The 24,010-nt window shown below is 35.5% G+C and overlaps 1 protein-coding gene across 1 annotated transcript in view; it reads right to left on the bottom strand.

Moving 5' to 3' along the window:
* The window catches only part of LOC138702004 (collagen alpha-2(IV) chain-like), a 36,358-nt gene extending 16,497 nt beyond the window's left edge, over positions 1–19,861 (bottom strand). Inside the window, exons 1-4 of the mRNA XM_069829471.1 lie at positions 19,703–19,861; positions 15,899–16,480; positions 4,806–5,648; positions 2,147–2,356 (exon numbers count right to left, since the gene is read on the bottom strand). Coding sequence (XP_069685572.1) covers positions 2,147–2,356; positions 4,806–5,648; positions 15,899–16,450 — 1,605 coding nt within the window. The 5' untranslated portion in view covers positions 16,451–16,480; positions 19,703–19,861. The remainder of the gene's footprint in view (positions 1–2,146; positions 2,357–4,805; positions 5,649–15,898; positions 16,481–19,702) is intronic.
* Between the last annotated feature and the right edge of the window lie 4,149 nt (positions 19,862–24,010).

Raw genomic sequence — 24,010 nt, 5'->3', positions numbered from 1 at the left:
GTCATCTAATGCAGAACGTTAATTAATGTATTTTTCTCCCCTTTCCATTTCGCACATTTTAAAGATGAAAATAAAGTGTGCCAGATTATCATTTTTTAAACATGGCAACAACCTAAGGACTATGTAATAGAAGACAGTGACGTCATGTACTGAACAAACAAAAGTGTAGAACGAGTCCATATCATACGAGGGAAATATTACTAAAAACAAATTAAAGCATAGAACGAATTTGTCTCATACGAGGGGAAAAGGATCACTAGGATAATATGGATACAATTACGCAACAATAGACCAATTGACAATTGTAAAAAATTGAGATATTTGCATAAATCTGTTGTTGGTCGGATTATTTAACTCTGAAAAAATCAAGAATGCGATATCTGCATTTTGCTGATATGTATAGCCTAAGCAAAATTTGTTCATTGCATAATAATAATATGCGTTACAATAGCGGTATGTTGCAGTTTTCATGTTCGAGGAAAAGTTTGAAAAAGCGTAACGTAGTTGAGCTTTTTTAATTTCCGAGAATTGAAAGAAAACATACCGCTCGTGTATCGTACATTATTTTGTGCGAAGATCGTTTATTATATATCTGAAAGAGGAATTTCTAATTAGTTGCAATGAAATATCCATCTTGGTTTCTGTTTAATGACGGCAAATTTGCAAAACAAAAATATCTGTCTTCAACATTGTTGCTTTAAAATGTTTTCTGTGTTTACTATACTCCAGCAGGCCGTGATATACGTCTGTCTTTTTTTTCCCCCAGTCTATGATGAGTCTGGAATCTTGTTGATTTTTTCACGGCTTCCTTAATGTTACTTGCATCACGAATGCAGTAACTTTAGTGGAGTTCTAGAATTTACTTAATTTTTGCAAATATTTAAAAACAGTAATTAACAGTGCAATTTAGGTGAAATTGCAGTGGTAAGTTTCCAATTTATAATTATTACTATATTGAACGTCTCTAAAAATAATATGTTAAAAGCCTAAAGCAGTAAAATCAAAATGTCACTTAAGCGGTAAGAAGAGGGAAATTGTTATATGTGTTAGGTTGGGAATACTGAATGTGGAATTTTAGACTTTCCGCGGATTGGTTTTGTGCGGAAACCAAGCAAATACGCACGATCTCGCACAAAATGTATTTATTTGTTTTGCTTTGCAATATTAAACCAACTGCTGGTCTGTTATTAAAAATCAGTTAGCCTTTTTTTAGTATTATTTGTGCTATTTTTTTGTAATATTATGAATGTTACCATACTTCTTGCATAAAATATTTAATAAAAACCAGATGGTGAGTATCTCGAAAAGAGATATTTGGCGGTTGGTCTCTTACTGTGTAACTCCGTCCAATTAAATTTAATAATCTGATTGGCTATGTACTGTATATTTTAGTAAAGCCAACAATGTAGCTCAGTCGGCAGACTCACTGGCCTGCTGATCCGGAGCTGCGTTCGGGCTTGGGGGGTTGGATCCCCCGTTTGGTCTGATTGGCTGGTTTCTTCCGAGGTTTTCCTCAGCCGTGGGAGAGATGTCGAGTGGTCTATGACGAGACCTCGGTCTCACCTCACTTCATCCCCGTTTGGTCTGATTACCTGGTTGGGTTTTTTCCGAGGTTTTCCCCAACCATAAGGCAAATGCCAGGTAATCTGTTGGCGAATCCTCGACCTCACCTCATCTCACTATATCTCGCCAAAAATTGTAATTGTAATCTTGTAAAATTTTGACTTGTTCCACATCCTAAAGCTTCATTGCTAATGTAAGATCTATGAAATACAATAAATAAAATGAAAATAAAAATTAATTAGCCTGTGTTAGTATTATTTAATCCTCATAATCCTCTCATGAAAATTGAAGATAATATAACAATAATGAAATAATAACCTCCTTTTAAACATAAATATGTAATCACGCAATCAATAGGACCATTTTGCCGACCCCATGTTATCCCCAAACTGGTTGAATGCTCGTTCACCTCTGCTGAGGCATATGGACGTGACACCTGCAGTCGTTTGTTCGACACTGGACCTTCAAAGGCTGTCATGCTAAGGATTATTATTATTATTATTATTATTATTATTATTATTATTATTATTATTATTATTATTATTATTTAATGGGTTCACTTGATAGCTGGCCAAACACTTACCCTGGTAGGCTGTACTCTGTTCTCGTTGCCACACTGATAGGAATGCAAGCAAGAGGCTCCTGGACCACATTCGTCGGGCTGCTGTTGGTGTTGAGGGTGCTGACCACCACCATTGTTCTTCATCATCATCATACCGCCGGGCCAAGGATCCTTGTAGTTAGGATCTCGACAACATTTGCCGATAACTCCAGTGTCAGGATCAGCACAGTCCTGCAATCGGATTATTTAGATACATCTTCCATACTTTATACGGTGATGTTGTTTACTAAACTGTCCGAAGACAGGTCTGGACCCCACAAGTGATAACAAGGCATCATTCATAAGGCAACTAGGCTAGGAAATAATGGGGTAAGTTGGCCAATTTATTTCCCCCTCCATTGTATACATCGCTGACTTGCTACATATTCCAATAATTAGACATGATATGTATACAAACAATTGAAGGGTTGATAGCAAAACCAAACAAGTCCAAAATATTAATTTTTCAGAAAACGAAAAAGACTGTTTCTCACGTTTTTCATACAATAAAATAATATGACATATTTGTATAGGTATCTCATATACCTACCAAATTTGGTAAAAAGTTTCATTGTTTTGTTTTATACGGTTACTTGAAAAAAAAAGACCATTTGTAATTTTATTTGTACACGCGTTAATTGATGAGATCATGTTTCATTCATATTTTAAACTGTATCAACATACAAATAAAACGTTATAAGTGTTTTATTAAATTAAAAACTTGATGTTGGAATGATTTCTTGAACAACAAAAACAATATTGTTATGTTTATATTTTTTCTCTTTCTTAATTTGTTCCTTCAGCCTTCGAATTCTTGGCGCGTCAGGTATATCAAATACCGAAAAATAATTATTCTAATAACACAATAAAGCATACTGAATCAAAAAATATTATTATTATTCGTTGCTATGATAGCTGTGTCACTATAGTACTATTAAATGAATGAAGAGTAGAATAATGTTACAAACAGAGAATGAACTATTCAGAAGTATACTTCCTTTAATTGGATAGTATTCTGAAGGTAAAACTGTGTTTTTAATTCTATAGTTGCTTCACACAGATTTTCTTTTCAATTTTTAACTAAAAATTACATTTTTCTTACGTATTTATTACAAATTGTTATAAATCACGTCATTCTTGTACACTCTTTAAGACTGTATATTCCAGTGAAAAATTTAACTGTAAAGAATCAAGTTGCTAGAAGTCTTGTGATCTATAAAGTTGTGATAAGCGTGTAAGAATAATGTTATTTTTTAGTTAAAAATTGGAAAACGAGATCTGTTCAAAGAAACTAAGGAATTAACAACACATTTTTAGCTTCAGAATACTGGTCAATTAAAGACAGTATAAAAACTAAAACAGAAGGCATTTTTAACAACTTCAAATTAGTGTAACTCTAAAAATATTGATAATAGGACACATGTTTATATGACAGTTTTTGATCAGAATGTCTTCAGAAATAAGTTCCATAAATAGCGGTAACTCTTCGTGAATCATCCTGTATAGGCTACACTTTATGGACAAATATTGATATTGATTGATATTTATTTGTCATTCAACTTTACAATTCACAGTTATGGTGGACCTTCACATTTCTGTTTTTCGATCCACCATGCCTTTATACATATAACTCTTTTCTATTAAGGTATTCTTTGCCGAGAATTTCTTGATTGCTTTCTAATGTTCTGTTATGACTGAATTGCTATATGTCCTTCCCCCTCTATCCTCTTCTATTCTCTCCCTCCTCTTGACGTACGCATATTTTCGCGTCCATTGAACCTCCGTTTCAATGCGCCTTGATTCACCTGTCTTTGCTAGATTTCAGTTTATGGACAAATAAGTCTACTGAGAAAGACGAGAATGGTGATAAATTTATTATAGTAATAAGTACAGTATATAGGCTACCAAAATAGGAGTGCAAAGTATATGCACAGTACCAGCCGCCACTGTTACTAGTACAACAGCTCTATTTACGCTCACGCGCCCCGCCCTGAGTGAATGCGAGGGACATGAAGCAGTCAGGACACTATAGTCGTGACGCTGTTATTCCCGGAGTGACTCCTCCTCTTTGCTTACGTCTTAGGAAGTGAAGGCTCTATAAAGTCTAAGTAGGTATTATCGTTCGCCATTTTTGTTCTTTCGTTGCCGAGCTACCACATGAGGAATCTATTTGCCACACCGTTAAACATTATCATGTCGTAGCTCCTATGATAATAAATCAAACGCACTGTAATTCAGCAAATAATTGAGCGGCAAATAACGTCCTCGTGTGCTTTCTGCGAACGCCAACGAAAGAGCTAAAATGGCGGGCGATTATATTAAGTATTTATCGAACCTTAGGAAATTCATAACGTCTTAAAACAGCGAATCACAAGACGCACACGTTTAAATGTAGCCGACCTGCAACGTGATTGGCTGCCGGAAATTAGAGCGACGGGACTATAGTAACCACCCTCTCCGTATTCGTTCGCGCCTTGGGAATACGAGTTTGACAGGCATGTCCTAGATCTATTTGCGAACTTCGCTAGTAGAAGTGAATAAGGTGATCTTGGAAAAATGCTTTTATAACTCAGCAACAGTTACATTATTTCTGCAGCACTCTTTAAAGTACGTAAACAATTTTAGGTTAACGCGTACTCACCGAGAGTGGCACTCTGTTTTCATACTGCTCCCTGGTGAGACTGACGGGTTGGTTTGCCATGACTCCTTCTGCTGTACAGTACGATTCAGGGACGCACTTCAGAGCTGCAGCACAACCAGGATGTGGAGTAGTGTTCAGAGGCCCAGTATACGGGTACTGATTTGGATTCTGAGTCACTGGATACTGACTGGGGTTCTGAGTCACCGGTCGTCCTGTAGTATCATAAATCGATCCTCCAATTGGTATTCCATTGTTACCAGGGATAGGCTGTCCATTGTAGGTGTTGCCGGGAGCGTAACTGGGTGAAGGAATGCTTGCACTGGGGTGTTGGGGTGCATTTGTTGGGAATGATGGTTTCTGTGAGGGTGCTATATGTATAAGACCACCACCTGCATTGTTGTTTCCTCCAAATGGGGGCTGATTGGGACGTGGGAATCCTGGCTGAGACGGACTGCTTGGTGAGGGTGAAACGTGGACGAATCCTGGTTGAGATGGAGTTCCTGGTGTTGGTGACACGTGGACAAGACCTGGTTGAGATGGAGTTCCTGGTGTAGGAGACACGTGCACAAATCCTGGTTGAGATGGAGTTCCTGGTGTAGGAGATATGTGGACAAGACCTGGTTGAGACGGAGTTCCTGGTGTAGGTGACACGTGGACAAGGCCTGGTTGAGACGGACTGCCTGGCGTAGGAGTGACATGAGTCAGTCCTGGTTGAGAAGGATGACCTTGCGTTCCTCCGCAACTGCCTCCAGGTCCATAACCACCACCACCACAACCAGATGGACTACTGGGTCTATTTGGCAGACGGCAACAAACTTGAGTGGCTGCATCACAGTATTGGATCTGGTAAACAAACAAAATCACCGCCATGTATCATCCCACAGCTTCATATATAAGCAAAATCTGTGATAATATTGATAGTATTATGACAGTACCATGTATATCAAAATTCTTCATTCTTCAGGAGAGGGGAAAAAATATACCGGGTGATTCAAAATGTATTTGTGAAAAGTGTTGAAAGATAATGTTATTTGGAATACAGAATGTAAATAAATATAAGTAATTGATTAACTAGGGGACTTACTCGTCTTATTATGTAAGTCTGTGCGGCTTACAGCTGTTTCGGTGCTACATCACACCATCCTCAGAGCCTACTAGATCTCGGCGTCATCTCGAACTTCTCTGCCTGTTGTGTGGGTGCGTTTGATTGTTGAAAAGTGGAGTCAAATAGTGTGTGTGTACTGAAATTGATCTGTGTGTTGAGAATTTGATCAGGGTGTATTTTAGTGTGTTTGTATATTTTATAGTGTAATAGTGTGTTGAGTTTTTGGTTCTTGGGTTGTATGTGTAGGATTTCCACGTCCGCATTTATTTATCCTACACATACAACCCAAGAACCAAAAACTCAACACACTAGAACAATATGAAATATACAAACATACTAAAACACACTCTGATCAAATTCTCAACACACAGATCAATTTCAGTACACACACACTATTTGACTCCACTTTTCAACACTTTTCAACAATCAAACGCACCCACACAACAGGCAGAGAAGTTCGAGATGACGCCGAGATTTAGTAGGCTCTGAGGATGGTGTGATGAAGCACCGGAACAGCTGTAAGCCGCACAGACTTACATAATTAACACGAGTAAGTCCCATAGTTAATCAATTACTTATATTCAAGTGTTAAAAGTAGTGTACGCAAGATTCAAAATGGGTAAATAAATAAATAAATAAATAAATAAATAAATAAATAAATAAATAAATAAATAAATAAATAAATAAATAAATCCATTATTTTGAATAATTTCCGAAATAATTACAGTTGAAATATTCTAATACAGAATACGAATTATCGTGTACAGCAGCGGAGGCAAAGAGTTTTCTAAATTCCTTGGGGACGTTAACATAATGGCTAATGCCAATTTATCAGATATATTTTTGACAATAAAGACTAATTGACCCAAAAACTTTAGTAGTCATCAAGTAAGCATTAATTGTATTAAAAGGATAGCGTAAATAATTTTCTTATAAATAAAACATTAGTTTACCGACTCTTCTAGCATTGATAGTGGAAAACCAAGCCTATGGTTGTTCAGACGCAGGATTTAAGCCACAGTCGCATTTGTCGCATTTTGCTACTCGACTTCTAAAAATGCAACAAACTTTGAATGTACAGTAAATGTGCAAAAATGCGACAACCACATTGGACTTCAAAAACGAAGATGGTAATGGAGAAAATAAAATCAGAGATGTGTTTGAACTAATATGAATTTAAATGAAATGCTAATGGCATGGGCAATGTTCAAAAAGATATTGAGCAATAGATGTTCAGGAATGGATTTCAAAGAGTTGGTGCAATTCTTGTAAGTAAAATGAATAATTTCTTCTAATTGACTTATACAATTCCATCGCATACTGTAAATTGTGAGCGAGGATTTAGTTGCATGAATCTCGTAACAACTGGAATTAGAAACCGCCTTTTAGTAAACAGAGTTAGCACTCTGCTAACAATAAATCTTGAAGGGCCTACTCGTAAAGAATTTGTATGTTTAGATGTCCATAAAATAACGTATATTAATGTAATGTAAATTCAGCAGTAATTGATTCTAAACGTACTTACGTCTAATGATTTACTTCTTTAAGTATATCTAGAGTGTGGTAAGATGGATTGAAAGTAATAAAGTATTGTTTCTGCATACTTTATTAATTTTATCTTCCTGCACAATTATTTCTAATATAGCACAAGTATTTCAAAATTTGCACAAATATAATTTTTTGCACAAACATAATTTTTCATTTGTGCATTTTTGCGACAGTTATTTATTTTCTAGCTTAAACCCTGGTTCAGACTCTTCGATAAATCGAAGCAAGTTTTCTATTGAGAGACGTTTCAAAATTTAATTTAAAATTAAGGTCCTGTAACATCACATTAAGTATGAATGGATCATAAATTGTTTTAAGAACCCTAGACTGAAAATTTAATGTCAACTAAGTACGATATGTTTTATTTTTAATATCGAAAGTATTTAGTTTATAAAAAAAAATGCTATTGTGTTTTATTAACCACAGTATAGAATACGGAGTCAAAGTTTCATGTTTCTAGCATTAAAATATATTATTGTGAGTCTTTACACTTTTGAACGTGACGAAATGTGATGGAAAAAAGTGTAAGAAATAGCTTGTAAAATTTTCTTGTACTTCAAATTCAAGAGCGCAGCCTTTTAAATGTGACGTAATTTTTATAGTTCCAAGCGCTGCAGGACACTGAAATGTACTCAACATATAAATAAATTATCGATTCATTTTTCACTAAAAAGAATGAAAATGCAATTTTTGATTGATAATTGCAAAATTTCACCTGTCCTCCCTCTTAAATTGTTGTTACGTGTCACTTTGTTTTATTTTTGACTACTTACTTACTTACTGACTTTTTTAAGGAACCCGGAGGTTCATTGCCGCCCTCACATAAGTCCGCCATCGGTCCCTATCCTGAGCAAGATCAATCCAGTCTCTACCATCATATCCCACCTCCCTCAAATCCATTTTAATATTACCTTCCCACCTACGTCTTGGCCTCCCCAAAGGTCTTTTCCCCTCCGGCCTCCCAACTAACACACTATATGCATTTCTGGATTCGCCCATACATGCTACATGCTCTGCCCATCTCAAACGTCTGAATTAAGTGTTCCTAATTATGTCAGGTGAAGAATACAATGCGTGCAGTTCTGTGTTGTGGAACTTTCTCCATTCTCCTGTAACCTCATCCCTGTTAGCCCCAAATATTTTCCTAAGCACCTTATTCTCAAACACCCTTAACCTATGTTCTTCTCTCAAAGTGAGAGTCCAAGTTTCACAACCATAAAGAACAACCGGTAATATAACTGTTTTATAAATCCTAACTTTCAGATATTTTGACAGCAGACTGGATGACAAAAGCATCTCAACCGAATAATAAAAGGCATTCAAAAATTTTGCATAAGTTAGCTGGTGAGGGCGCAAAAATTTTCGGGTCAATAGGCTGGTTGTTGTACTTTACCATATTCTCTTATTCTTCAATTTAAGCTTATTTTTAACAGAAAATTGTGCTTATCTTACTAAAAGAAAAGGACATCCACTATTTAAGGTTTCATTTAATTAAAATTATACAGTTGTTTATCTAATAAAACTCTTATTAAGGACGCTTTCAAATGAATGTATTGTCTAAGTCTCTCTTTCCTGTAACTGTATGTCAAAGACCCTTCTAGTGTGACCATGTGTGTAGAGACAATGAGTGAAACAACATTCCATACATGGATGTGATGGAAGAAATAAAATGATAGGAGTTTCGAAGTGCAACTGGGCCTGATTCAAGGCCAACAAGTTCGCCTGTGCCGCAGGATGTCACAAATCCCACTCGTTTCGTGATGTGAATCAGTCGCATCCTACGCGTTAATTATGTGCATGCTGCTTATGGGCAAATTTCATATATTAATTTAATTGCCTTCTGTACAGAATCCTTTAAGAATTGAAATATATTAACGGAACTCGAAAAAAATCACACCTCTTTGCTTTAATATTTCATCTACTATCTTTTGCTGTATAGAGTAAACCGTAGGCCTAAGTAATGCCATTAATTTCAAGGGGTAATTCTGTGAGATATTTCAAAGAAAAAAGTTTAATATAATAATAATAATAATAATAATAATAATAATAATAATAATAATAATAATAATAAATAAGAATAGTAATAATAATGATAATAACAATAATAATAATAAATAAGAATAGTAGTAATAATGATAATAATAATAATAATAATAATAATAATAATAATAATAACAATAATAACAGGCCTAATAGTAGTAATAATAATAATTCTAATAGTAGTAAAAATATACGAGTAATTATGTTCGTTTTTGCTTCCTTGTCGAGATAAAAACTGTTTTATATGAAACATTTCGCGCTCTAATTAAGTACGTTCTCAGAACTAGTTCGGGATTTTAGTCGTTGTCGTTGTTGAAACGCTTCTTGAACTGTTCTTTCATGGCCTTCGGAGTTTCCTCTCATATTAAAATTATATTAATTTTCCGAGGCTTATTTGAAGGTTTCGTAACAAGCTGTTTTTTACTATGATGGGTTGTTAGCCCTTCGCCCAACCCCCAAGCTGGAGGACCACCCCTCATCGGCTGTCCGCGACTGCTTATTCAATATATTCACAGCTACCCTCCATATCTGGAGGCCGTCTCCTCGATCCGCAACCCGAGGACGCGCCATGCCGTGGTGATAGGGACCCACAATCAAAATTTTGTCCAATATTCTTTTGAGAAGATTAACTCCATATGTAGATGAAATTATTGGGGATTATCAGTATGGTTTCAGGCGTAACAGATCAACTATTGATCAGATATTTTGTATTCGACAGATATTGGAGAAAAAAATGGGAGTATAAGGGTACAGTGCATCAGTTATTCATAGGTTCCAAAAAGGCATATGACTCGGTTAAGAGAGAAGTTTTATATGATATTCTTATTGAATTTGGTATTCCCAAGAAACTAGTTCGATTAATTAAAATGTGTCTCAGTGAAACGCAAGCAGAGTCCGTATAGGTCAATTTCTGTCAGATGTGTTTCCAATTTATCTGTGGGCTAAAGCAAGGAGATGCACCATCACCTTTACTTTTTAACTTTGCTCTAGAATATGTCATTACAAAAGTCCAGGATAACAGAGAGGGTTTGGAATTGAACGGGTTACATCAGCTTCTTGTCTATGCGGATGACGTGAATATGTTAGGAGAAAATCCACAAACGATTAGGGAAAATACGGGAATTTTACTTGAAGCAAGTAAAGAAATAGGTTTGGAAATAAATCCCGAAAAGACAAAGTATATGATTATGTCTCGTGACGAAAATATTGTACGAAATGGAAATATAAAAATTGGAAATTTATCCTTTGAAGAGGTGGAAAAATTCAAATACCTGGGAGCAACAGTGACAAATATAAATGATACTCGGGAGGAAATTAAACACAGAATAAATATGGGAAATGCGTGTTATTATTCGGTTGAGCAACTTTTATCATTCAGTCTGCTGTCGAAAAATCTGAAAGTTAGAATTTATAAAACAGTTATATTACCAGTTGATATATATGGTTGTGAAACTTGGACTCTCACTTTGAGAGAGGAACATAGGTTAAGGGTGTTTGAGAATAAGGTGCTTAGGAAAATATTTGGGGCTAAGAAGGATGAAGTTACAGGAGAATGGAGAAAGTTACACAACACAGAACTGCACGCATTGTATTCCTCACCTGACATAATTAGGAACATTAAATCCAGACGTTTGAGATGGGCAGGACATGTAGCACGTATGGGCGAATCCAGAAATACATATAGAGTGTTAGTTGGGAGGCCGGAGGGAAAAAGACTTTTGGGGAGGCCGAAACGTAGATGGGAGGATAATATTAAAATGGATTTAAGGGAGGTAGGATATAATGATAGAGACTGGATTAATCTTGCACAGGATAGGTACCGATGGCGGGCTTATGTGAGGGCGGAAATGAACCTCCGGGTTCCTTAAAAACCATTTGTAAGCAAGTACGTTTTGCTATGAGAACATATGTATCATCATAGTAAATCATTTTTATATTTTACTATCTCATTTACTTTGCTAGAGTACTGTAGTTTTTCCAGTTTTGTCTATAACGTACAAAAACAAACTCATTTTAATTCAAAACTAAATTAAATAGACCTACTGTAAATGAATCATGCTTGATTTATAACCTAACTGGTTTTTCCTACATCAGGATGTTAATGGCAGATAAGTTAGTGTGGCCAACAAGCATAACGTCATAGCGGTGAGCGTGCAAAATACAGAATAGAGAAGAGAAAGAGAAAGATAATATCATTAATAATGTGAGTCAGGTCCATGGAAGCTAGCAGGTTATGATGAAAGTGAAAGTACACTCTATTTATAAACAAATGGTGCACTCGTTTGGAAAATAGCAACTTATTTAAATGCGCTATAGTTGAATGAAGAGATTTGAAGAATTTTTTAGAAATGTAACTGCAACCGTGAAACCTGCTTTTAATTTAAAATAAAATTATCGTAATGGTTGTTGCCTACTTCTATATACAATAGGTCTACACCATTAATTTTACAGGAATGGATTTATTTTCATATATATTTGTCTGATTGAATTGTTATTAACTTATACAGGGACATCATTTTATTTTTACTTCAACTTTTATTGTACCTGAGTTTTTGAATGTACTTCACTCCCACCCCTTCTACTAATGAAGTTCCAACTGTCCTCCAAACATATCCAATGCCGCAGTACTGAGTTAGTGATTATAGTAAGTTTCAGAAATATGTTCGCATTTTCCAGTGACGAAAACTTCCAACATTGAGTCACATTTTCGCACAGGTACTGTCGTGGCCGTTTGCCTACGTCGCATCCCGATTTCCCCCACCTGCTTCTGCTCGCTCCACTGTAAGGACTAGTGGCTGGGCTTTCTTAGCTCTTTTCTGAAAACATTAATTCGTGTTAGGAATTAATTGGACGTCTACGTAATATTATGTAACTGTTTAAAATAACTTAAATAAAAGGGCCTCGTTAAGCAATTAACTATCACGTGATTCCCACCCCCTTTCTACGATCCTGCGACTTTCTTGTTTAGTAGGTTATTTTACGACGCTTTATCAACATCTTCGGTTATTTAGCGTCTGAATGAGATGAAGGTGATAATGCCGGTGAAATGAATCCGGGGTCCAGCACCGAAGGTTACCCAGCATTTGCTCAATTGGGTTGAGGGAAAACTCCGGAAAAAAACCTCAACTAGGTAACTTGCCCCGGTCGGGAATCGAACCTCCTGCGACATAACCACTTGGACGGACAGTAGATAGCATGTCTGAGTAATTTTATCTGTGCGGGTCGGGCAGAAATGAAGACTGAATTTACAGTACGTAAGGTACTCTTTTATAGAGTAAGTACAGAATTATTTCAACATGAGTTACTAGTACGAAGGACGAAACTGCTAATTGGAATTAGATGCAATAGTCTATAGTGCGATAATAGGCACAAAAGAACTGAAGCCTGTATCGAAATGAACGGCCACCATTTTCAAAAATGTGTTTAAATATCCATATAATTATTATTTTTCATTTTAACTTCATTCTCTGTATCGTACGCTAATGTGCTGTAGACAGTAATAATATACACTGCATAATGAATACGTTCGCATGGATAACTCACTTCGTGAGTAAAAACACTTATTGTTAATACTGTACTGTATTTTGATTAAACAAAACCTAATGAAAATTATCACACGCAAAATCGCGATATTTCCTAGTTTACGTAAATGGATGAACTACTTTTCTTCCCTCGTGTACCTAGTAAAGTGATTTTTTTGTATTTTACACCAGTATCATCGAACTCCAGTCGTGGAAGGAGGCAGCAAACGGTGTTTCCGGGTCTCAATCATTTATCCAAAGCTATAGCCAGGTTAATATTAAAAATGTTAGTAAAAATAAAATGATGTCCCTGTAGTACTATGTATGTAGGTACACTCAGCCCCATATTTAGTGGTGCTATCAGAGTTGTCAGACGTCCTGGATTTCCCAGGGCTTTCTGGATTTTAATAATATGTCCTGTGTCCTCTCGAGTGTCATTTACATTTGTTACTTTGCTTCAAGATATTTGAATTTTTCCACATCTGTCTCGTGACCATAACATAGTACAAAATGGAAATATAAAAATTGGAAATTTATCCTTTGAAAAGGTGGAAAAATTAAAATATCTTGGAGCAACAGTAACAAATATAAATGGCACTCGAGAGGAAATTAAACGCAGGATAAATATGGGAAAATATATATCTGCTTGCGACGTAATGATTGGAGTTCGTCTTCACTCAATTAGGGGCGGGAAACTCGTATTGTAAACAAAGCAGTTTGCATAACTAAAGGCCAATTCACACGGGGACAGTTTACAGGAGTCAAGTGCTTGAAACAACTCGACTTTCCTTTGACTTTCCCCGTGTGATATGGTCGAGACAGTCAAGTTGTGACTTGGCGGTCAAGCAGAATTTGAGTTGACGACTCATCAACTTTTGTGTCCACTTTCCCATCACGTGATCAACTTGACTACACCACTTTCCTCGTGTGAATGCTAACTTGTAGCAACTTGCAAGCAGAGATATTGTGGATAGTGTGCGTGTATGGTTTGTTTAAATTAATACTAATTAATTTAGGTATCGAATTTGACATTACCGGTAATTTAAATTTCACACCCCATATTTTAACACTAATTCTGCTTACAAATCACTTGGATTTGTTATTCGAAATTATTCAAGCAACCACCTGTTTTTAGGTTAGGCCTACACCTGGTTAAAAGCAAGTGGAATATGCTACTATAATTATTTGGAATCCTCGTTGCAAAAACAACGTTCATTCTATCGAGTTGATACAGAATAAATTCCTTAGATTCCTATATTATAAAGTAATCAAAATACCTTGTCCATTCCAGTTCCCAACTAGATTATTGAGATGAATTTTTGGTTCCCATACGCTGAATGACACAAGAACGACTTACTCGATGATATTTTTTCAGAAAAATATGAACAAAAATAATACTGATTCCGTTGAAATATGCAAATTAATTTCATTTTATATCTCTCCAAATATCCTATAGAAGAAATTTGGTATTTAATATCTCTAGATCGAGACAAATATCAAAACTTTTTCCTTGTTTTGGCCCTGCAATTTATTACCGGTATCGATTTATTTAATTTCTGATTTTTTAATCATAAGCAACATCTCCTTCATGTTTTCATTTATTTCATTTCTATTGCTAATGAGTTGCATAAGTCTATATTAGTACCTATTTTATAGCTACAGTCCATGTGAATCATTATCAATAATTATAAATTAAATTAATGTGAAGAGGTGCTTTGATGGACATCTAGCCTGTGTACCTACTTTCCTATAAGTCATAATAAATAAATAAAAATAAATACAGGGTGTTTCCGAGGTGGTGTTACAAACTTTCAGGGATGATGGCGAAGGGCACATGTATCAATTTGAGAAAAGGAACCCTGGTCCGGAAATGACCGAGTCGAAAGTTACAAGCAAAAATAGTTCTGTGGAAATGAAATAATTTTATTCCTCTGTACACCTTATGTATGTGTATTTATCTGTACATCTTACACATACTGTATTCATCTGACGTTGTTTACGTTGTCTACTTACAGTATTCCATTCAGTGCGCTGTCTGAGGAGTGGGGATAGGAAACTACACTAAAGCAATGCGGATAGCGTAATGTGTAACGGACATGATCGGTCTTGATATGCACGTCTGTAGACAGCAGTGTATGTGTACAAGTTGTAGTGTCCAGTCGATCAGTCCTAGTGAAATGGAGGAGTACACGAGAGCGGAATATGCAGACCTGATTTTCGAGTACGGATGACCCAATGGGAACAGTAGACAAGCTCACAGATCGTATCGGGACAAGTACCCACGTAGGAGACATCCGGCCCATACCATTTTTCCACGGCTGTTCCAAAAGTTAAGAGAAGGAGGGCAAGTGGTGCCGAATTGCAATTTCATTTCCACACAACTATTTTTGCTTATAACTTTCGACTCGGTCATTTCCGGACCACGGTTCCTATCTCAAATTGATACATGTGCCCTTCACCATCATCCCTGAAAGTTTGTAACACCACGTCGGAAACACCTTGTATATAGACCCTATTTTTAGAAGTGCATGAGATATACGAACTTCCGTGGAATATAGCCTACGGCACGAAAAAACTTCAATAATAATAAAAATTGAAAATAAACAAGAGGCAATTATTTCATAAACTTGTTACGGAACTTAAGGAACATGGTGTCCAAAACATTAATGTAGAAGTGGTTCGGAAAAAAGGGGGAAAAACTAGGCTTAAATCACTGTACCTTTAACATTCAGCGCGCGTTTTTTATGTGTTGAACATAGTTGCAAGTTTAGTGTCTCCGTGTTATCACAAATATGGTGTCAAGTTTAGAGGTTTCAAGCACTTGACTCCTGTAAACCATCCCCGTGTGAATTGGCCTTAAGATAAAATGCTGAACATACCTCTGATCTCACTTGGAAGAGCCCCTGTCCATCCTCGTTGACAACTCCATTGACGCAGAGATGTCTGGCTGCACATATGTAGCCACTGCCTTGGCAAGGCACTGTCTGACCCGACGGCGTAACAGGAGCTCCTCCGGGCTTCAAGCCGCTCAAGAATGGGTTACCCTGGATGTTGATGGGTGGAGAACTTCCCCCACACCCAGCAGCTCCTCCCCCACACCCGCCTGGCTGTGCCGGAGGTTGTTGCGGAGATGGCTGTGGTGCACCGGCACCACTGAAGGGTGAATTTGGGTTCTGCCACCAGTAGGAGTTTCCACCCTGCGGTGGCGGGTTATAGGAGCCCAAACTGTTGTCAGGCAAAGGAGTGCTGCTTATTGGGTTGTACCCAGGCTGATTACCAAAATTCAAGTTCGCCATATCTGGAGGCAAAGTGCTTGTGGTTGTTGTGCGATGTTTCTTACCCTTGTGAGGTAAAGGGCCATATCCCTGGCCCAGACTTGGAGAAATAAACGCTACAATTAGCGTAAGTACTGAGAGGTAAAGTGGGGACATTTTTACTTATGTTGTAAGTCCCCGATATTTCTGTAACACAAAAAATTTCAATTTTCAAATTTATTTATATAATACACTAGGTTTACATTACATTAGGCATTGCAGCCCGACAGAGCAGAAGCTCGTGTTCGGGCGTAGTTCAGTTCAGCACAATAATATTAATATATAGGGTGATTCACGAGGATTTACCGCACTTACATAGCTTATTTCCTAAGACTTTCTGAGCAAAAAATGTTGTATAAACATGTGCCCTCATCTCAATATTTTCAGAGTTACATTAATTTTAAATTGTAAGCAAAATACCTTTTCTCTTTAGTTTTAAGGGTGAAAGAATATTACAAATAGAGAATGAATTATTCAGATGTATCATTCCTTTAATTGGCTAGTGTTCTGAAGCTAAAAATGTGTTGTTAATTGCTTTCCACAGATTTTGTTTTTCAATTTTTAACTAAAAATTACATCATTCTTACGAACTTATCACAAAAATTGTTAGGCCTACATACGACCTTAGGATCTTAATTCTTTACAGTTTAATTATGCATCCTGATGTACAGTCTTAAAGACTTTACAAGAGTGGCGTGATTTGTAACTATTGTTGTGATAAATGCGTAAGAAAATGTAATTTTGTAGTTAAAAATAAAAAAAAAATAATAATAAAAAATTCTGTACGAAGCAACTATGGAATTCACAATATATTTTTAACTTCAGAATACTAGCTAATTAAAGAAATGATACTTCTGAATAGTTCATTCTTTATCTGTAATATTATTTTATCCTTAAAAGTAAAGAATAATGATATTTTACAAACAACTTCAAATTAATGTAACTCTGAAAATATTGAGATTAGGACAAATGTTTATATGACTTTTTTTGTTCAAAATCTCTTTGAAAATAAGCTCCGTAAGTGACGGTAAATCTTCGTGAATCACCCTGTATAGTAAAATACAGACCATGTAATAATATGTACAAATATAGAAAATTCAAAGTACAGGTGTATTAGATTACAATTTTAAACTCAATTAGCTTAAGAAAAGACAAACCAATTAAATAATTAATCTAATTTATTTCCTAAATCTATATGTTCAGTGAAGTAAGGAAAATTAAGAGAACCAGTGCATACAATAACATTTAACAATGGTAATGTAAAATAAATAAAAAAAAACGGAAGGAGCTGGTTCAGACGGTAATGTTTCACACTCGCATTCGGGAGGTCCCGGGTTCAAAGCACCGTATCCAGTCAATGACTGAGGGTTTTCATGGTTTCCCCTCAATCACAAAGGCAAATGCCGGATTATAAATTTACATATCATAATTCAATACCGATAGCAATGGCCAAGAAAGCTTTTAATAGAAAAAGGAACATCTTCTGCGGACCTCTGGAAAGAGAACTAAGGATGAGACTAGTGAAGTGCTTTGCATGAAGTGTGGCACTGTATGGAGCAGAAACCTGGACATTACGAAGTGAAGAGAAGCGAATAGAAGCATTTGAAATGTGGATATGGAGAAGAATGGAACGTGTGAAGCGTACAGACAGAATAAGAAATTAAGTTGTGTTGGAAATAGTGGGTGAAGAAAGAATGATGCTGAAACTGATCAAGAAGAAGAAAAGGAATTGGTTGGTCACTGGCTGAGAAGAAACTGCCTACTGAAGGATGCACTAGAAGGAATGGTGAACGGGAGAAGAGTCCGGGGCAGAAGAAATCAGATGATAGACGACATTAAGATATGTGGATCATATGAGGAGACAAAGAGGCAGGCAGAAAATAGGAAATATTGGAGAAAGCTGGGTTTGCAGTGAAAGACCTGCCCTTGGGCAGAACAGTGCATGAATGAATTCATCACCGCCTTAATCACCAATATCATAAACATTAAAACAAAATCTAAATAAGTTACATGAATACAAGTCATTCTTAACACATGACAACAGAAACAGAAATTCGACAATAGTCAGCGGCTTACTGACATACCTAAAGATCCTACACACGCGATATGACCATGAAGTTAAAGCGTGTATAAATAAATTCATATAAAAATGTAACATGAAATCCACAAATAATAGAAGATCTCACATAAGAGTTACCATGATTTTTTAATTTTTTTTTTACAAAAAGAGTGGAATATTTTCTGCCAATAATTATTTAAACATTTCATTCAATAATATATCTGTTTATACATTACTGAAACGCAATGTTGTGATATACATGATGAACCGTAAATATTTTCATTTATTTTAGAGTGTTATTCTGTGAGATATATCAAACAAAAACGTTTAATACAATTTTTCTCATTTTTACTTCATTTTCAAGACAAAAATTGATTTACATGAAACATTTCATAGCGTGTTTAGGGAAAGCCATTGATTTAATTCCCAATATGCTCATTCAATTTAAGAGAGCAGTGTATTATGTTAATGAATAATTGAACGAATTTTAGTTTTGTCCTCTAAATGTGCAGATATTTTATCCGAACAAATACAACTTTTCGTTCTGCAAAGCAATTTTACAATGTTATATTTGTTCAGATCAAATTTCTGCACATTTAAAGTATAAAACTAAAATTCTTTCAATAATTTGTTACCATAATGCATTGCTCTCTTAAATTGACTGAATATATCGGGAATTAAATCAATGACTTTTCCAAAACACGGTATGAAATGTTTCATATAAAACAATTTTTATATAAAAAAAAGAAAGAAAGTAAAAATGAACAAAATTGTATTGAACTTTTTTGTTTGAAATATTTCAAAGAATAACCCCCTGAAATTAAAAACATTATTTACAGTTCACTTTGTATACACTAACACTAATTAAAATAATGCACAGTGTAAATTATGAATAAATATTTTGTAATCTCTCTAATTTACGGTACATCACCTATGGTTTTATTTTATTCTCATATGAAATTAAAGCAAAATTACATAACAAAATCTCTTGAATTTCTTTATCTTGAAATATGAAATTTTTCTTCATATGTTGAAAGAGATCAGGATCGTTGGAAGGTTTTATTTAAAAAAAAGTATTTTGTTGGAAAGGAAACCGTATTTAGGCTACTTAGCTACTGATAGGTGAAAATAAGTAAGCCTACAGAATAATATAATTAATAATGTTAATAATAATATATAAACAAATATTTTTTTGAAAGAAAGCAATGGATTATCACTTAGCTAATTAAAATGTTAAACGTGAAATGAAGCAAGTTGCAATGTCAAAATTGAGATAAGTAGGCCTAAACTTCCAATGAAAATAATGTTACCTGTAAGGCTTGCACACTTCTCTTCTGTATCACTATTGTTGTTATGTCAAAGAAACACACACTCACACACCAAACGACGGTAGATGCAAACACTTACATGCACATTGTGAATCCATTTCCACATCATGTCTTGAGGTTTATATAGGTACAGGTACGTACTAAGGAGGGAGGCGTGGTCTGTTGCCTAGCAACCACTACTCTCATACACACACACACACACACTTCTGGGAATACAGAGAGGTTGGATGACAGCATTTTGCCGCCTACAGCTCTCAAGGCCAGGAGGAGCCGTGTGTAGCCATGGGCATGCAGGTTGTCAGTGGATGAGCCTCTTCGCCTGTGGGTTTTTCAGTTCCGTCTGTCGGAACTGCTTGTTACTTGCTGATGCACAACAGTTCCGTAATTTGTTCCACACTCGTGTGTGATGCATGGAAATAATTACATTTAAAATTACGCAGTAGGTAATCTAGCACGCATGTCAACACATATCAGGTAATAAAGTCTTTTTAATTATTAATTTTATTTTTTTATATAAAATTCAACTTGAATTTGTATATGTAAGTTTATAATCCAAATAAAATCACCATCAAAATGTAGTCCATTATAAGGCTAAACTAGCGCTGAGGTACTCCTCTTATAGGTCTACGGATCTGTGACAGGTTAGGTTTGCTTAGTTTAGCCTTTTATTATGTCTTACATATACGAACAACTGCATCTCCACAAAAATTCCCCTATAAATTCAACTATTTTCACTTTCGAAATCACCAGAACTACCTCAGCGCTAGTTTCACCCATTATAACGTATAATTAAGTGAATATAGCAGGCCTACATTACAATTGCAGTGCAGGTACGCTCAAAATAACCGCCATTAAATGCACCCACAAGACCTTGCAATTCATTGTATTATTGTTAATGGACTCCTAATTTTTTACATTTCCCCCCCCCCCAACAATAATTAACGTTAGTCACCCATCATCTCAATAAACTGAATTTTAATATTAATTTCGTACCATCTTCTGTTTATATTTCGCTACAACTTTGCCTTTCGTATTTCTCATTTTCTGCTTCTTCCTTTTTTGTCGTCATCGTCATCATGTCTATGATTATATTTATGTTTATTGAAATACTGTACAAGATATGGTAATATAAATAAAAAATACATAATAATAATAATAATAATAATAATAATAATAATAATAATAATATAGAAAATCTTCTTCTTCTTCTTCTTCTTAAGACTACTAACTTCAAAATTGAATGTCTTGACCTTCTCAACAATTTTTTTCCGGGATCAATAATATAGGAAATGCCTATTATTATTCGGTTGAGAAGCTTTTGTCATCCAATCTGCTTTCAAAAAAACTGAAAGTTAGAATTTATAAAACAATTATATTACCGGTAGTTCCGTATGATTGTGAAACTTTGACTCTCACTTACAGAGAGGAACAGAGATTAAGGGTATTCGAGAATAAAGTGCTTAGGAAAATATTTGGGGCTAAGAGGGATGAAGTTACAGGAGAATGGAGAAAGTTACACAACGCAGAACTGCACGCATTGTATTCTTCACCTAACATAATTAGGAACATTAAATTGAGACGTTTGAGATGGGCAGGACATGTAGCACGTATGGGTGAATCGAGAAATGCATATTATAGTATTAGTTGGGAGACCCGAGAGAAAAGACCTTTGGGGAGGCCCAGAAGTTGATAGGAGAATAATATTAAAATGGATTTAAGGGAGGTGGGATATGGGATATGATTGTAGGGAACTGAATTAATCTTGCTCTGGATGGCGGGCTTATGCGAGGACGGCAATGAACCTCCGGGTTCCTTAAAAGCCAGTAAGTAACCTAAGTAAGTAAGTAGGCCTAAGTATGTACGGTACATAATATTTATTTAATTGATTAACTAGTGGACTTACTAGTGTTAATTATGTAAGATTTGTCCGGCTTACAGCTGTTTCAGTGCTTCACGCACCATCCTCAGAGCCTACTAGATCACGGCGTCATCTCGAACTTCTCTGCCTGTTATGTGGGCGTGTTTGATTGTTGAAAGGTGTTTAAGATTGGAGTCAAATAGTGTGTGTGTGTGTGTGTACTGAAATTGATCTGTGTGTTGAGAATTTGATCGGGGTGTGTTTTAGTGTGTTTGTATATTTGACTCCACTCTTCAACACCTTTCAACAATCAAACACACCCACATAACAGGCAGAGAAGTTCGAGATGACGCCGTGATCTAGTAGGCTCTAGCAGGCTGTAAGCCGGACAAATCTTATATAATTAACACGAGTAAGTCCACTAGTTAATCAATTAATTATATTAAAGTGTTAAAAGTAATGTACGCAAGATTCAAAATGGAATATTTATTTGTCAGAAACCAGAATATAAAGCCTGAATATGATATCGTCAGTTTTTATAATATAGGCCTACGCACACACTCACATATGCATAAACAAATAAATATAGCTCAAATATAGTTAAATAAACAAATAGACTATAAGTAAATAAACAAACATAGACAAATAAACAGATTATGATGCAGATTAACACATTTATACAAAAACAAAACGAAAAATTAAAATACAAAGAGAAAAATTAAAATATAAAGGGTACAATTCTAAAGCGCAATATTTATATGAGCTGTTCAGAGCAAAAGTGGTGTAAGTCAAAATTGGATAATGAGGTTTAAAGTAAACATTCTGTAAAATACAGCGGAAAGTAGCAATTAATACGTCCTTCTTGCTACCCACCAACTACTAATCGTTTAAATAAAGTGAATATTAATTACTACTTTGCGCTGTATTTTACAGAATATTTACTTTAAACCTCATTACCCATTCTTGACTTACAGCACTTCTGCTCTGAATAAACTCACATCATACTCCATGAATTCATTCATTGAGTAGAAAGGTCAATTCAACACCCAACTATTCACACAGGACTTAAGGAACACTAAGACCGAATTTTTGGCCACAATGATAAAAATAAATATTTTTTTACATAAATAATTACCTTATACATTTGTCTAAAATTCTGTCCTATATTTAGCCCCCGCCTACTATTTTTAAAGGTCTGGCGACCATTTTTAAAATGTTACGCGCAGCTCTTTTAAACCTATCACACCCACAAAAAAATTTCGTTTTCTCAAAACTACGTTTTTGGTCCATAACAAAGCTCCTTAAATGGATTCGCTCCGATTTACATGAAACTTTGCAAGAATACTCAGCATACTCCAATACACAAAGCTGTGGATGGAATCAGCTCTTCACTGGAAACTTTTCATGATATTAATTTTTAACTTCTAAAAATTAAAGAAAATTATGAAGCAAAAATTATGATTTGTAAGAAAATTTTTATTTCGTGAACCAATTCTCGAATTTAAAAACATGCGCAATTTTCTTTATCATGAAATGTAAGTCCTTCACGGAAAATTTTAGAAGTAAAAACAATTCTGAAGCCGTCAGGGATGTTTTGAATTTACGCTTAATTTAATATCATTAAAATATGTGAAAAACTGTTCATCTAACAAGCAAACATTCTGATGGGGGCAGATAAAAAAGTTAAATTTTTTTCTTCCACCATGTTAATAATGTCAAAAGAAGTGCACATACAAATTTTTGCCACTCGACCGCAATTACGAGGCCGTCCAGAAAGTGATTTTCCCTGGGGCCGTTTATATAAAAAAGCACAATTGCATAGAAAGATTTATTGAAACAGATACAGCAATTGTTGCGCTATTTGTCAACATATCCCCCACTGGAATTGAGACATTTGTCATAACATGGGATCAATTTTTGTGTCGTAGAAGTCAGCCGCCTCAGATCGGAACCAGCGTTTGACTGCATCTGCACCTCTCTCTGTCGATCCCATGATATGAGAAATGTCTCAATTCCGATGGAAAATATGTTGAAAAATAGCTCAACAATTGCTGTGTCCGTTCCAATAAATTTGTCAAATGAAATTGTGTTTTTTTTTTCTGTTAGTAGCCCCTGGTGAACTTATTTTTTACGGCCCTCGTAATTGCGGTCGAGTGGCCAAAATTTGTATAAGCACTTCTTTTGCCATTATTAACATGGTTGAAGAAAAAAATTTAACTTTTTTATCTGCCGCCATCAGAACGTTTGCTTGTAAGCAGGGGCGTACGCAAGGAAGGGGTTTATTTTACATTGGCAAATGTTTCTTCGCAGCCGCAGCGTGACGATGTTGTCGCGAACGTTTTTCCTGGAAATAGTTTCACATCCCCCTGTGAAAACTCAGCTGATGATGATGATGATGATGATTAATTAATTAATTAATAAATAATAATAAT

Source organism: Periplaneta americana, chromosome 6 (assembly GCF_040183065.1).
Source record: "Periplaneta americana isolate PAMFEO1 chromosome 6, P.americana_PAMFEO1_priV1, whole genome shotgun sequence".
Classification (NCBI taxonomy): Eukaryota; Metazoa; Arthropoda; class Insecta; order Blattodea; family Blattidae; genus Periplaneta; species Periplaneta americana.
This window is presented reverse-complemented; position numbering and strand designations above follow the sequence as displayed.